Below are 16397 nucleotides of genomic sequence, written 5' to 3'. Positions count from 1 at the left end.
TCCGCCTCGAGGCATCGGACCTCCCCTGCTTCGGGGACTACTAACGGGGGGATAACCCTGGGTAGGCTCATTGAGCCTATTCCTTTGCGCCCAAGTATAAAGGGAATCTTCAGCTTCCCCCAAATGGCCAACTCCTCTTGGGCGGCTCGGAAGCGCGTGCCGGCTAGATCAAGACGGCCACTCCTCCTGGCCGGCTAGGGGCGAGACGGTAACTCCAAGGACGGCTAGCGGGGCCGCTAGCCGGCTAGAGAGCTCCTGTCACGTCCAATCCTAGGTTGTGACGGGACTCTGTGATTAAAGACGAATACGTGTCAGCAGGGGTACAAGGTTGAGGCGCACGGCAGATACAGTGTCAGCGGCCATGCCACTGACCTACGCCGACTCCGATCTGTCAACCCAGCACAGTACCAGCCCGCCACCACCCACTCCATTACCAAGCTCGGCGTGGTAACAGTGGAGACGGATGTACAGACGACCCATGACGAATCTCGCAAGACGACGCCGGACGTACCACACGTGTCCTGCATGGGCTTCAAGCGAGAGCCCCATTGGCTGGCCAGCAGGTCCCATGGCCAGATGGGACCTCGCTTAAATAGCAGGGGTCGGCCAAGCCAGGCGGCAGGGTGTTTCCACTCAAGCACCAGACTAGGTTTCTTGACTGTTACACCTATTTAATGCTGATAGGCGGGCATATAGACAATCGACTTGAATCTGGTGCAAAGTCGTTCCTGCCACCCCATCTGGTCACGTCGCTCCGACAATGAATAGACATGGAGACCGAGCAGACGCGGTGTTAGCGATGCTCTTGGTTGGTGCACCGCTTCAATGTTGGCTCCACACCAAGTCTTCTCCGCTCTAGGCAGCCTAGGCAGCATAAATGCAACGCGGGGAGTTAAGGTGCGGTCACGCGGAAGAAGGCATGAGCACGGGAGTTGGTTTCTGGTGGGACCGTGTTGTTGGACGTGTACGCGTGAAGGTGTAGTGCGTGAAAACCTTCTCCGTTAGAGCATCTACAACTGGACACCTCAAACAACCTTTCATATGCCCGCGAATGTGCCCGATTAGTGATCGGGCAGGAGGGAGAAGGGTAAAAAGTGATCAAACCGGATCGTTCATATCATACCTATAATTTCGAACTGCCTATTTTTTTATTCATTCTTTTCTTTTTTCCTCTTTGTCTCTGTCAATCACGTGCAAGTGACCAGACATATAAAAAAATAAAATAAAAAATATAGTTGCATGGACGAATAAATAGGGGGACACGTTCGGTTAATGACCGAACGCGTCCTTAAACATTTGAGAAGTCATATTTACTAAGTTCGATTGTAGATGCTATTAGACATCTATATGACAAATGAAAATCCACTTTAGATGACAAAACTATGTTCGGATTGAAATCCGAATATTTGCGGGCTATTTGAGGGTGCGGAGATGCCCTTGCGGGCGTCCCGGCTCGGCGGCTGCATTATTACGTCTGCTGCAAAGCACATGCAGCCGGCGACTTGTTCTAGTAGAGTCTGGCCGCACAGTTTGGCAAGTAGGCCATGGAAGGCGCTGCGCGTGCCTAAAACACGGACGACTAATTGCATTAACTGATCGGCCCGGCCGTGGCATGATCACAAAGAAGACGGACTTGGGCATCCTAAAATTTTACGCCATATCTCTGCCCATTAAATCGACAGGACCGGAGACGGTGTATTCAATGCATGCAACGAGCAACCAACCATATATCCATGATGATGATGATCTCGGTCATCTCACGGTGCGGCGGGCTCGCAAGTACTTTTCTCCATGCCTCGCTATAAAACCTCCCACGGCGTGAACCATCCTGCATCAGCCAGAGCCAGCGACACACTACACCACTAGCTGGCTGATAGTATCATAGTACTACATTATTAGTAGTACCGAGGCAAGCAATGGCGTCTCTCTACCCAGGCCTGCTGCTGCTACTGATGGCGCTTCTCTCATCCGCACATGGAGCAACCACGTTTAGAAGCAAAATCTCCGCTGCCTTCGTCTTCGGTGATTCGATCGTTGATCCCGGCAACAACAACGACCGCCTGACGGAGGCGAAGGCCAACTTCCCACCGTACGGGCAGGACTTCCCCGGCGGGGAAGCCACCGGGAGGTTCTCCAACGGGAAGGTTCCGGGAGACATGCTAGGTACGTGCGTAAGTCGCAATAACCGGCAACTGACTTTGCTCTTGCTCTATTTTTATACAAGCTACAAGTTTGTTGTTTACGCTACTTTTGGTCTGCATGGCATGCGGCACTTGTGTTTAAATTGTTAACTACTCCTCCATAATGGAGTATCTTCTTGTAAATTTATATGCAACTTTGGTTGCACCAAGATGAGAACATATACGGGAATGTCGTCGGAGGCTAACTTGACCACGCCTAACACGTAAAGTAAGAAAAATGTGGCTTGATACAAAGCGTGGACAAGAAAATCGGCACCACACCTGTAGCAAACTTGTGAAAAAAGTTGACAAGCAAACCTGTGATCGGTGAAACAAGTACCTAAAAAATTGTGACGCTGCTAACATCTACAAAATGTTACTTAATTTTTTCGAGGCAAGCTCGATTATGGTTGATAACATGGGGACGAAGAGGCACGCCACGGTTGAATGAGGGGAGGGGAGGGGGGAGGGGAGAATTACTTTGAAAGATTCAGTAAAACGTTTATAAATGGGAATCGTTTCTCACCCGCGTGTCGGTCGAACCGACGCGTCGGTTGTCCCCTGACGCGCGCGGGCCCTTGTAACATTTCCCATCCGCGCGCTTCTCCGGTCAATGAATGCAACATTTTTCGTCTAAATATGTTGCAACTTGCGTCATTTTTGCTGCAAGCGTTTTTTTTACTATAGTTTGTTTCAGTAAAAAAGTTGCACATACGTTTGGTTGCAACTCTAGTTCGTCGTATTTTTTGTTACAATCGATGTTTTTTACTTTTTGCTACAACCGTGTTAATTTTTGTTACAACCGGCATCATGTTTTGTTGCAACCATTCACTAAAAAGTTACATACACGTCACGTAAATTTTTGTTACAACCGGCGTTTGACTTTTGCTATCACGTACCATCAGCTTCGTTTTTTTGCTAAAATCACGTAGATATTTTTTTTCTATAAATTTTGTTTTTTGTTGCAACCCTTGAAAAAATTGCTGCATGACATCGAAATTTTGCTGCATAGAAAGGAAAATGTTGCATGCGGATCCAACGGTGCGGACGACGCGGGGTAAATGGATCCTGCGGCCCGCGCTTGGCCGGCAGAAAATCTGGGCCGGCGCGCCGGCGCAGATCACCCCCTTTATAAATACATTGCTAACATCAGATGGGGCACACTTAGATTTGGAGCCAGCGGTATCATGGTCCTTCCAGAGGGAGTAGCTAGTTTCGTACCTCGGCAGCTACTTTGAAGTCTTCGCACCAGTACTACTGCTTACTAGTATTGTTGCAGGAGACACTTTGGCGTCCCAATCCGAGCACTGTGCATGGACATAGGAGCTGCTAATGAGTAATGAAATGCATATAGTTCAGCCGTACTGGCCCGTCAGCTTGGTTTTCATCCGTCGTGTTTTTTTTGCTGCCACCTTCTCCATTCAATGCAAAACCAACTACTCCACTATCAACATAAATTTCCCATTCACGTGGAAGATGATACAAACCCCATCATGGGGACGACTTGATATATAGGAGTATGTTGCACTATTTAAGTTATATGTTGAGCAACAACCAATAATTGATTTGGAAGCACATGCTTGATATATAGAACCATGATAACTACTCCATCATGTGAAGTACTACTTATAATGCTCAACTTCTTCAAAAAAATATGTTTCTTTTACGTTAGAAATTTAAACTCTTTAATGCCTAGTCTTGCACCAAGTGAAAACTTAAATATCCACTACTGATGTCCTTTTCTTGATCGAGCAGCATCTAGGTTGGGTATTAAGGAATTATTGCCACCCTACCTCGGAAATGATCTTCCACTGAGTGAGCTACTCACTGGTGTCGTCTTTGCTTCTGGTGGTAGTGGATACGATCCTTTAACTTCGATACCTGCGGTAACAAAATATGTCACATGCATCTCACAACATAGTTTCCCTAAAAGTATATTTCACTTTGGTTTCATCGGAAGCTAAGAACCTTTACTAGAGTTTGCAAATAATAATCTCCTATATATGCTTCAGACTGCTACGTCGAGTACTGGGCAACTTGAATTATTCCTTGAATATAAGGATAGACTAAGAGCTTTAGTCGGAGAAGAGGAGATGACACGTGTAATCTCCGAAGGCATATACTTCACGGTCATGGGGGCAAATGATCTTGCAAATAATTATTTTGCAATTCCTTTGAGACGGCATCAATATGACCTTCCTTCGTACGTGAAATTTCTTGTCTCTTCCGCTGTCAACTTTACTACGGTAAGGGTATTTATTGAAACTCTAAAACTGCTACTCCCTCGGATCCAAAATAAATGTCATGGTTTTACTTCGAATTTGAGCTAAAACCACAACACTTATTTTAGATCTAAGGGAGTAGTTAATAGGCAATCACATAGCTTTATAAGAAAGGTTATTGGGCTTTCTGTGTTTGCACAAAGTTCTTCTGTTGGTTTAGTTGTTCAACATTTTGTAGTTTCACGTGTTTCTCTCGAACTCAAAACCTACAAACCATTCCTTCTCTGGTACATTAAGTTGTTTCCTATAGTCGGTTACAAATATATGTGTTTGTAAAATTAGTACATTACTGAATTTTTTCTACCATCTACTTCAATTGACAAAGTTTCAACATAGGGATATTTTATAGTGACCATTGTACTTATAGTCGCTTACTTTATTCTTTTGCATCCTAATACATAGGCTGTTTATAACTGGTATTTTCCAACCTGCTTTTGTAAAATTCAGTGCTTTCATATATTATATTCTATACAGAAATTAAATGAGATGGGTGCAAGGAGGATTGCATTCCTTGGCATTCCACCAATTGGATGTTGTCCCTCGCAAAGAGAACTTGGATCAAGAGAATGTGAGCCCATGAGGAATCAAGCAGCAAATCTATTTAATTCTGAAATAGAAAAGGAAATACGCCGACTAGATGCAGAACAACATGTTCAAGGCTCGAAGTTTATTTATCTTGATATATACTACAATCTGTTGGATCTCATTCAGCGACCTAGTTCTTATGGTGAGTACATATTTTATACTCGGTTGTTATTTTAGAGCATATCATCAATCATTAGTGTAGAGTATATGTGCAAATAGACATATTAACTGATAACAGTTAGGCACATTAACCTCTAAGATGTCATGAATCTCACAATACTACATGCAAACAGAAGTAACTAGAACTGCGAAGTGGACCAACATGGTATACATGAATATTTACATTAGTTTGTATATTTCATTTAGGATTATTTGGCTTTATATAGTGTGTAGAAATACAGGCCGATGGACATGTTGTTACCATAAATTCATAATTGTTTGATACTAAATATTTTGAAATTTCTTCTAATATAGGTTTCAAGGAGGTAGCCGAGGGATGTTGTGGAAGCACAGTGCTAAATGCAGCAATATTCATCAAAAATCACCCTGCATGCCCTAATGCCTACGATTACATTTTCTGGGATAGCTTTCATCCTACCGAAAAGGCCTACAACATTGTGGTTGATAAACTGTTTCTGCAAAATATGCAGTACCTGATGTGAAAAAACTCACTCTCAATGAAGGCATGAACAAATATTATTATAAATTGCAATTAATTTGTTAGCAAGTACTCACTGGCACTATTAGGATTGCTTGGCCATTCATGCAAACTTGTATCTTGAGTGAAAGATTGCTCCTTCAAAATGGGTAAAGTCTAGAGGTTTGTGAAGTACATAAGAAAATTGTTCTGGTAGACTCAAAAAATGTATTTGCTTATGACTTATCGTGAACCTTATTCATGGGACATCATCTGCGCCTCAATTTTTGGTGGATTACAAATTTGTTGTCCACAAAAGCGTTGGTTGGGAACTTGCTGGTTCTAGCACCATCCTTTAGCATGTGTTGATCTTTTGTGGATGAACATACCTGTTAACTTTGCTAAACTCTATTATTTGGTCTATTGTATCAGGTTCTAGTTGCAAAGAAGTAGTTGTCATGTATTTGGGCTATGACATGCAAGGTCTCTACTAATTTGGAGAATTTGTTTTTGAACTGAGGGGCACGCCGCCGATTTCATTCCATTCATGAAAAGAAACTGAATAGACAAGCTCTTAAGACATGTCCACACAAAAACCTAGACACCCTATCATAGTATCTCGGGAAAATCCACTAAATCTAAGAAGCTAAAAACACACAAGGACGGTGACCACGCAGGGCTCCATCCCATGCACATCCGAGCGAAAGACTAACCATGTCCACACATTATTTTGTCTAGGAGATCAAAGATAATCACAAATCATCCTACTCCGAGTAGTTTGGTCATGGGTGCCCAGCGTCTACTTTTGTCGACAGATCCATTCGTAACGTCAACCAGCAATGCTGCTACGACATGTATAGCATCTTTTGTCTTTCTTTTTTCGTATTCCAGCCCAAACAGATATCCAGTAAGATATTTCAAAAAAATAGCATGCTAGAATCATGCGGGTAAACATGATGAAAAATATTAGTGTTTCTAGATCTGCACAAAAAACCAAAACACTAATGCCACACCCACTTCTATCGTGAGTCTGAAATTCTTAGGGAAGCTTTCAACCCATCTAGTAAACTCCACAATCTTCTAGGGTATGTCATGTATTACAGTAACATTTCTAACCCCCCCCACACACACAAACTTAGCCGTTATACATGTAAGTAAAATGTGTTCTACTATTTTAGGATGATAAAAACTGTAATTCTTATGTCTACCCTTCCAGTTTTGTTTTGCTAGGTTGTGTCTAGTTAACACACTATTCCTAAGGACTAAACACAAAAAGTACTGTTAATGAAATCTGATTGTGCTACAACATCCTATGTGGCCATGATCCCTGACCATTTTAGCACTAAATACAGTGACCTGGTAGAAAACTTACCAGATTTAGTTAAGAACCAAGACCACCTATCCTCCAGTTCATTCAGTATTGCTTTACTACAAATATCCTTGTGGTCATACCATAAGTCTGTAGTTTCCCCCAAGAGAACTCCTCAAAATCTGATTAAACCCATGTTCTCAAATAGTGTTTTAGCAACAATGAAGTATGTACTAAAAGTAAGTAAAGTCTAGGAAATTTTACACTAAGGGATCTATCTCCCATGGATACATCACCCAAAACATATTCCTCTCCTCATTACCTACCATTCCCCTATTATATTGCAGGGGCGTAGGTGTGAATTTCATTAATCCCTACCAAAAATGAGTCTGAATATTTTTTTACAATACCTAAGAGTGCATCCACTCAAATACTTCTCTCTCAAAAAATCCTGCTAAACATCATCTCATTCCGATGTTTCCAAATCCATATACACAATAGAAATATATATTCATAATGTCAAGATATAATATACATAGGCTACCCATATCTTTAGGTCTACAATATAAAAATTCATTTCCTTACTAGAGTTGTTGGTCAACTCAAATAAAGAGATCAATATAGAGGGAAATTACTTAAGCTAAAGATAAATCAAATTATTCTACCCCCATAAGATCTATTCCGCCCCTTCCATATACTTCATTTTTTCTCCATATTTTCTTGGGCCCCATTCTAATCACTATTAAACAGTCTAACGACATTGATAAGAATTCCTAGATAGTTGAAAGGTACCTTCCCTACAACGCAACTAAATATAGTAGACTAATTGTCCTATTTATGTTATTCTTCACCAAAACAAAAACATCACTCATGAAAGTTTACTTTAAAGCCAGAAAATTGTTCAAACAAACATAAGATTACTTTTAAAGTTCTAAAACTTCCCGCATTATCTCGATAAATAAAAATAGTGTCATCGACTTATTGTAACATGCTAATACCGCTAGGAACTAAATTATGCACTATTTGTTCAACTAAGCCAAAATTTTGAGCTTTTACTAAAATAAAATTGAGAATATCCATGGAACTTTTAAAAAGAATTTCGTACAACTCGTCTCCGTGTCTGAAACCCTTTTTGTCTCAAAAAGGTGTAGTTTAATCGTTTACCATAACTGATACTTTACCTCTCTCTACTGCATGCTTAACCCAATTTTTTATATCTATGATAAAACCCTTTCTTTTCCATAAGAAATAAAGGAATTTCAATTGATTTTGTCATAGGACTTCTCAAGATCTATTTTAAACAACATTGCACTCTCCTTTTTACTGTGCACTTATGGAAGCACTTTGTACAAAACTATGACATCCTTTGAATGTGTCTACCTTTAATCAATCGTGCAAGGATATGATACAAAAACGGTTTTTAACCCCATTCCATGATAAATGTTTAATCTGTTGCCTTGCATGTGTGGGTGAGAGGGTAGTCCATCCCACACAACATGGAAAAATTATCGGCGATGGTGAACAATGAACGCAGACGATCTACCAAACATAGTCATGTGTGGTGCAGGAATATATCGCACACACTATATTCTAGGCGTACGGGTGGGATTTGGGATCAACCACACACGTTTATCATGACTCAAACATGTCTGATTGCTCATGGAAAACAAACGGTGTTTGACCTTTTACCATTTACGAAACATTACCTAACCCACACGAGCCATGGCGGAAAACTATGTGTGATATCTTCATCATCGCACACGAGATTTACCTAGCAAATGTTTGACATGCATGATATCGTCACACATGTTTCTCAAAAAAATTACGCGTGGGATCGTCTTTGCATTGGGCATGGTTTCCTCTTGGCTCATGTGTGAGATAAGGTGTTATCACAAACGATTGAGGAGCTCCTATGCACACGTACAAGTGCTACAACCCGTCTGTGATTTCTTATGTATCACTAACATTTCTGTTTATATCTCGCGTGCTTTTCCTGTAGATCGTCGGCAGTTGCGCTTTGAGTTGTGTGTGCTTTTCGTTCTAGATCACACATGCTTGGTTGCTTGAACCGTGTGCATTGAAATGGTGAGGTTATTGTAAAATATCGCATTTGAATCTCCCTGCGAATAGCAAATTCGCCATAATATGCAATCGAATAAATAGTGTCCACATGAAGAACAATCATTATAATTCACCACAAATATGCAATTGAACAAATAATGTTCACAGGAAGAACATTCATCATAATTCGCGACAATATGCAGTTGAGCGGATGATAGATAAATTTCACAAATGTATGGACATACACAGTACATAATCATATTGTATAAAATACGAAGACATGATCACATGGAAAACAATGCATCCATGTGTATATGTTTAGTTGATAACGTTATACCAATGTGTGCTTATTATTGTGGGATATGAATACTGAAATCTTCACGTCTTCAATGGGCTTGATATAGTGTTTCACAAAGAAGGTACCGATAAATTTGCTAATAGACAACAATTCATCTGCGGCGAGTGGTTCAAAGGTCATTGGTCCGAAGATCAACTGCAGGACTTTTAGACCAGAATGTGACATACGTGTGGAGGAGAAGATTGTAGTTAAGAAGCAGACTTACTGGTTCTGTTCTATCAGCATCAACACCACACTCAACATGTCTGAATAGATTCATCATGTGTGTTCAAACGTAGTATCCACAGATGATGGTCCCTTGTTGTCGTTGTTGTTGAGGACACTACAAAATTTTGTACAATATTAGTCATGTATTTTCCCTGTTAGGAACAACCTAACCGGTGTAAGTTGTTTATTTTTTTCTTTGGAGAGAAACAGAAAGAGGTTTACTTAGAAACTTGAAGATGTGACTAGCATTTTCTAAAAATGATGGATTTCGTTGTCTTACAGGAGAAATGATCACGTGCTCTAGAGGTAGTTGGTGGCCAAACCGTGTCGCTCCTAAAGTTTTGTTCTTTGACGATACACTGCAAATGACGATGAATTTTCACATACTGAATTCTCAAACCATATATGAACACCCCATATTAACATCAAAGAATTCAATACCTATTCATGAAATCCTGAATATCATTCGAATCCTCAGGCTTATTTGACTCTCTGAGAGAATCTAGGTAGCCAACTGTATTGCTTTTGGTACAATGACAACCAAGATCCAGTGATGGCTACAGTTTAAGAAAACCTTGAACTTAAGAACTATGTCGAAAACTAAATGACGACCAGTGTATGCATGGTTGTATATTCAACTTATTGTTCATGATATGGACACATGAAGAATTCTCCTATTTGCAAGTCCAACAAGATCTTGGCGACATGATCAATGCAAGCCTTACGTGTCTCATTATTACATAACAAAACACCGTTTGCTAAACCATGATCTATGAAACACGTTGATACGTCCATTTTGCATCATGCTTTCATGTTGATATTTATCGCTTTATGGGCTGTTATATTACTTTGTGGTACCATATTTATGCCTTTTCTCTCTTATTTTGCATGGTTTATTTGAAGAGGGAGAATTCAGGCAGCTGGAATTCTCGACTAGAAAAGGAGCAAATCTGAGTCCTCTATTCTGCACAGCTCCAAATGCCCTGAAAATTTACGTGGAATTTTTTGGGAATATATATAAAAATATTGGGCAAAAGAAGTACCAGAGGGGAGCATCCAGGACCCCACAAGCCTGGTAGCCGCCACCCCCTGGTGGCGGCTACAGGGCTTGTGGGTTCCCTGACGGCCCACTGGCCCCCCTCTTTTGCTATATGAAGGGTTTTATCCAGAAAAAAACAATGGGGAGCTTTTTCGTGGTTTCGCCGTCACCACGAGGCAGAACTTGAGCAGATCCAATCTAGAGCTCCGGCAGGACGATCCTGCTGGGGAAACTTCCCTCCCGGAGGGGGAAATCATCGTCGTCGCCATCACCAACACTCCTCTCGTCGGAGGGGAGGCATCTTCATCAACATCTTCATCAGCACCATCTCCTCTCCAATCCCTAGTTCATCTCTTATAACCAATCCCCGTCTCGCGACTCCGATTGGTACTTGTAAGGTTGCTAGTAGTGTTGATTACTCTTTGTAGTTGATGCTAGTTGGATTACTTGGTGGAAGAGTTTATGTTCAGATCCTTGATGCTATTCATTAGACCTCTGATCATGATTATGATTATGCTTTGTGAGCAGTTACTTTTGTTCTTGAGGACATGGGATAAGTCATGCTAATAATAGTCATATGAGTTTGGTATTCGTTCGGTATTTTGATATGCTGTATGTTGTCTTTTCCTCTAGTGGTGTTATGTGAACGTCGACTACATAACACTTCACCATATTTGGGCCTAGAGGAAGGCATTGGGGAGTAGTAAGTAGATGATGGGTTGCTGGAGTGACAAAAGCTTAAACCCCAGTCTATGCGTTGCTTCGTAAGGGGCTGATTTGGATACACTTGTTTAATGCTATGGTTAGACGTTGTCTTAATTCTTATTTCGTAGTTGCGGATGCTTGCGAGAGGGGTTAATCATAAGTGGGATGCTTGTCCAAGTAAGAGCAGTACCCAAGCGCCGGTCCACCCACATATCAAACTATCAAATAGCATGACAGAAATTCCCGTGTGTCCTTGGGAGCGTTTTTCCTCCTATAAGACTTTGTTCAGGCTTGTCCCTTTCTACAAAAGGGATTGGGACACTTGCTGCATCGTTGTTACTACTTGTTACTTGTTACTTTTTGCTTTCTACGTTTCACCTTGCTACACCATCACTTGTTACCGCTACTTTCAGTGATTGCAGTTATTACCTTGCTGAAAACCGTTTATGAGAGCCTTCTGCTCCTCGTTGGGTTCGACACTCTTACTTATTGAAAGGACTATGATTGATCCCCTATACTTGTGGGTCATCTAGACTCTTTTCTGGCGCCATTGCCGGGGAGTGAAGCGCCTTTGGTAAGGAAACATTTATATACTGTGCTGAAATTTATTGTCACTTGTCACTATAGAAACTGTTCCTTTGAGGAGTTTGTTCGGGGTATCTTCACACGAATGGAAGCACGAGGAGTTGTTCCTCAACCTGAGGTACCTACTGAAAATATCTTTTATGAAATTCCTTCGGGTATGCTTGAGAAACTGCTGGCTAATCCTTTTACACGAGATGGATCTTCACATCCAGACTTGCATCTGAACTATGTAGATGAAGTTTGTGGTTTATTTAAGCTTGCAGGTTTGCCTGAGGATGAGGTAAAGACGAAAGTCTTTCCTTTATCTTTGAAGGATAAGGCGTTGACATGGCATAGGCTATGTGATGATACTGGATCATGGGACTACAATCGGTTGAAATTGGAATTTCATCAAAAGTTCTATCCTATGCATTTAGTACATCGTGATCGGAGTTATATTTATAAATTTTGGCCTCGTGACAGGGAAAGCATAGCTCAAGCTTGGGGGAGGCTTAAATCAATGCTATATTCATGACCCAATCATGAGCTCTCGAGAGAAATTATCACTCAAAACTTTTATGCTCGGCTTTCTCATGAAGATTGTACCATGCTTGACACTTCTTGTACCGGTTCTTTTATGAAGAAGGATATTGACCACAAGTGGAATTTATTGGAAAGAATCAAACGCAACTCTGAAGATTGGGAGTTGGAAGAAGGTAAGGAGTCAGGTATGAATTTCCAGTTTGATTGCGTTAAATCTTTTGTTGAGACAAACACTTCTAGAGATTTTGGCGCTAAGTATGGACTTGACTCTGAGATAGTAGCTTCTCTATGTGAATCTTTTGCTGCTCATGTTGATCATCCCAAAGAGAAGTGGTTTAAGTATCATCCTCCTGTAGAAAGCAACATAGCCAAAACCAATCTAGTTGAGGAGAAAGTCATTGCTTTTAGTGACCCTGTTGTTCCTTGTGCCTACGCTGCGAAACCACCTTACCCTGCTAGGATAAAGGATTATTCTAAAGCTCCAACTGTGATACGTAGGGGTTACATTAGACCACTTGCACCCCCTGAGGAGACTAGAGTTGAACCTAGTGTTGCTATTATCAAAGATCTCTTAGTCGAAGACATAGATGGGCATGTTATCAAATTCTGTGACAACTCTGCTAGAATTGCTAAACCTCACACGAAAGGCAAATACGGACCTGTAGTTGGCCTGCCCGTTGTTTCTGTCAAGATAGGAGATCACTGTTACCATGGTTTATGTGATATGGGAGCTAGTGTTAGTGCAATACCCCGTTCCCTATATGATGAAATCAAAGATGAGATTGCACCTGCTGAGTTAGAACCCATTGATGTCACTATTACGCTAGCTAATAGAGACACTATCTGCCCTGTGGGAATTGTGAGAGACGTAGAAGTCGTGTGTGGTAAGACGAAGTATCCTACTGATTTCCTCGTCCTTGGTACTGCACAAGATAGATTTTGTCCCATCATATTCGGTAGACCCTTTCTCAACACTGTCAATGCTCACACTGATTGCATTAAGCAGACTATTACTATTAGTTTCGAGGGTGTGTCTCATGAATTTAATTTCTCCAAGTTTCGAAGACAACCCCATGAAAAAGAGTCGTCTGGTAGGGATGAAATCATTGCTCTTGCCTCTATTGTCGTACCTCCTACGGATCCTTTAGAGCAATATCTGCTTGAGCATGAAAATGATATGCATATGGAGGAAAGAGATGAGATAGATAAAATTATCTTAGAACAATATCCTATTCTCAAGAATAATCTCCCTCTTGAACTGCTTGGGGACCCTCCCCCACCAAAGGGTGATCCTCTGTTCGAGCTTAAATAGTTACCTGATACTCTTAAGTATGCCTATCTTGATGAGAAGGAGATATATCCTGTTATTATTAGTGCTCTCCTCTCAGAGCATGAAGAAAAGAAGTTACTAAAAACTGTGAGGAAGCACCGTGGTGCTATTGTATATACTCTTGATGATCTTAAGGGTATTAGTCCCACTCTATGTCAGCACAATATTAAAACTGATCATGACTTCAAACCAGTTGTTGATCATCAAAGGAGATTAAATCCTAAGATGAAAGAGGTCGTTAGAAAACAAATATTAAAGCTTCTGGAAGCAGGAATCATTTATCCTGTTGCTCATAGTGATTGGGTAAGTCCAGTACATTGCGTACCTAAGAAGGGAGGTATCACCGTCGTCCCTAATGATAAGAATGAATTAATCCCACAAAGGATTATTATTGGCTATAGGATGGTGATAGACTTCCGGAAACTGAAAAAGGCAACCAGGAAAGATCATTATCATTTGCGTTTATCGACCAAATGCTAGAAATGCTATCCAAACACACACACTTCTGCTTTCTAGATGGTTATTCAGGTTTCTCGCAAATACCTGTTGCACAATCTGATCAGGAGAAAACCACTTTCACCTGCCCCTTCGGTACCTTTGCTTATAGATGTATGCCTTTTGGCTTATGCAATGCACCTACGACCTTTCAAAGATGTATGATGGCTATATTCTCTGACTTTTGTGAAAAGATTGTCAAGGTTTTCATGGATGACTTCTCCGTCTATGGGTCTTCCTTTGATGATTGCCTCAGCAACCTTGATCGAGTCTTACAGAGATGCAAAGATACCAACCTCGTATTGAATTGGGAGAAGTGCCACTTTATGGTTAATGAAGGCATCGTCTTAGGACACAAAATCTCTGAAAGAGGCATTGAAGTTGATAATGCTAAGGTTGATGCAATTTAGGAAATGCCTTGCCCCACAGATATCAGAGGTATACGAAGTTTCCTAGGTCCTGCTGGTTTCTATAGAAGGTTCATTAAAGACTTCTCTAAGATTTCTAGGCCTCTTACCAACCTCTTGCAGAAGGATGTTCCTTTTGTTTTTGATGAGGATTGTGAGGAAGCTTTCGAAATACTTAAGAAGGCTTTGATAACCGCACCTATACTTCAACCACCTAACTGGAACTTGCCCTTTAAAATGATGTGCGATGCTAGTGATTATGCTGTTGGTGCTGTTCTAGGACAAAGAGTTGACAAGAAGTTGAATGTTATTCACTACGCTAGTAAAACTCTAGAGAGTGCCCAAAGAAACTATGCCACTACGGAAAAGGAGTTTTCAGCAGTCGTGTTTGCATGTGAAAAGTTCAGATCTTATATAGTTGACTCCAAAGTCACTATTCACTCTGATCATGCTGCTATTAAGTACCTTATGGAGAAGAAGGACGCTAAGCCTATGCTGATCAGATGGGTTCTCCTGCTACAGGAATCTGATTTGCACGTCGTTGGCCGAAAGGGTGCTGATAACCCTGTAACAGATAACTTGTCCAGGCTAGAGAATGTCCTTGATGACCCACGACCTATTGATGACAGCTTTCCTGATGAGCAATTAAATGTCATCCGCACTTCACATAGTGCACCGTGGTATGCTGATTTCGCAAACTATATCGTAGCCAAATACATACCACCCAGTTTCACCTATCAGCAAAAGAAGAAATTCTTCTTTGATTTGAGACACTACTTTTGGGATGATCCTCACCTTTATAAGGAAGGAGTAGATGGTGTTATCAGACGTTGTGTGCCTGAACATGAACAGGGACAGATCTTGCAGAAGTGTCATTCCGAAGCCTACGGAGGACACCATGCTGGAGATGGAACTGCTCATAAGGTATTGCAATCAGGTTTCTATTGGCCCACTCTCTTCAAGGATGCCCATAAGTTTGTCTTGTCTTGTGACGAATGCCAAAGGATAGGGAACATCAGTAAACGTCAGGAAATGCTTATGAACTATTCACCTGTCATTGAACCGTTCGATGTCTGGGGCTTTGATTATATGGGACCCTTCCCGAGTTCCAATGGGTACACTCACATCTTAGTTGTTGTGGATTACGTCACTAAGTGGGTAGAAGCTATCCCCACTAAAAATGCTGATCACCACACCTCTATTAAGATGCTTAAAGAAGTCATTTTCCCAAGATTTGGAGTCCCTAGATATCTGATGACTGATGGCGGTTCACACTTCATTCATGGTGTTTTCCGCAAGATGCTCGCTAAGTATGATGTCAACCATAGAGTTGCATCTCCTTATCATCCTCAGTCTAGTGGTAAATTGGAGTTGAGTAATAGGGAGATCAAATTGATCCTACAAAAGACTGTCAATAGATCTCGAAAGAATTGGTCTAGCAAACTTGACGATACACTATGGGCTTATAGGACTGCTTATAAGAATCCCATGGGCATATCGCCGTATAAAATGGTTTACGGTACGGCCTGTCATTTACCTCTTGAGCTGGAACACAAAGCTTATTGGGCAATCAAAGAGCTCAACTTTGATTTCAAACTTGCCGGTGAGAAGCAGTTGTTCGATATCAGCTCATTAGATGAATAGAGGGCCCAAGCATATGAGAATGCCAAGTTGTTCAAGGAAAAGGTTAAGAGA

General features: G+C 41.3%; 1 protein-coding gene across 1 annotated transcript; it reads left to right on the top strand.

Annotated features, from left to right (window-relative positions):
• Positions 1-1830: 1830 nt before the first annotated feature.
• Positions 1831-5900, top strand: LOC123409992 (GDSL esterase/lipase EXL1-like). Its single transcript, XM_045102861.1, has 5 exons — positions 1831-2163; positions 3936-4066; positions 4193-4426; positions 4937-5189; positions 5522-5900. Exons 1-5 carry the CDS (start codon positions 1917-1919, stop codon positions 5707-5709), a joined length of 1053 nt encoding a protein of 350 aa, XP_044958796.1. The 5' UTR covers positions 1831-1916; the 3' UTR covers positions 5710-5900.
• Positions 5901-16397: the final 10497 nt, after the last annotated feature.

This window comes from Hordeum vulgare, chromosome 7H, assembly GCF_904849725.1.
Source record: "Hordeum vulgare subsp. vulgare chromosome 7H, MorexV3_pseudomolecules_assembly, whole genome shotgun sequence".
Classification (NCBI taxonomy): Eukaryota; Viridiplantae; Streptophyta; class Magnoliopsida; order Poales; family Poaceae; genus Hordeum; species Hordeum vulgare.
This window is presented reverse-complemented; position numbering and strand designations above follow the sequence as displayed.

Excerpts from the sequence above, each read along its gene's own strand:
- LOC123409992 (XM_045102861.1), top strand. The coding sequence starts at position 1,917 with ATGGCGTCTCTCTACCCAGGCCTGCTGCTGCTACTGATGGCGCTTCTC. Across the intron at positions 2,164-3,935 it reads GGTTCCGGGAGACATGCTAG|CATCTAGGTTGGGTATTAAG; the intron begins GTACGTGCGTAA and ends TTGATCGAGCAG. Across the intron at positions 4,067-4,192 it reads CTTTAACTTCGATACCTGCG|ACTGCTACGTCGAGTACTGG; the intron begins GTAACAAAATAT and ends TATATGCTTCAG.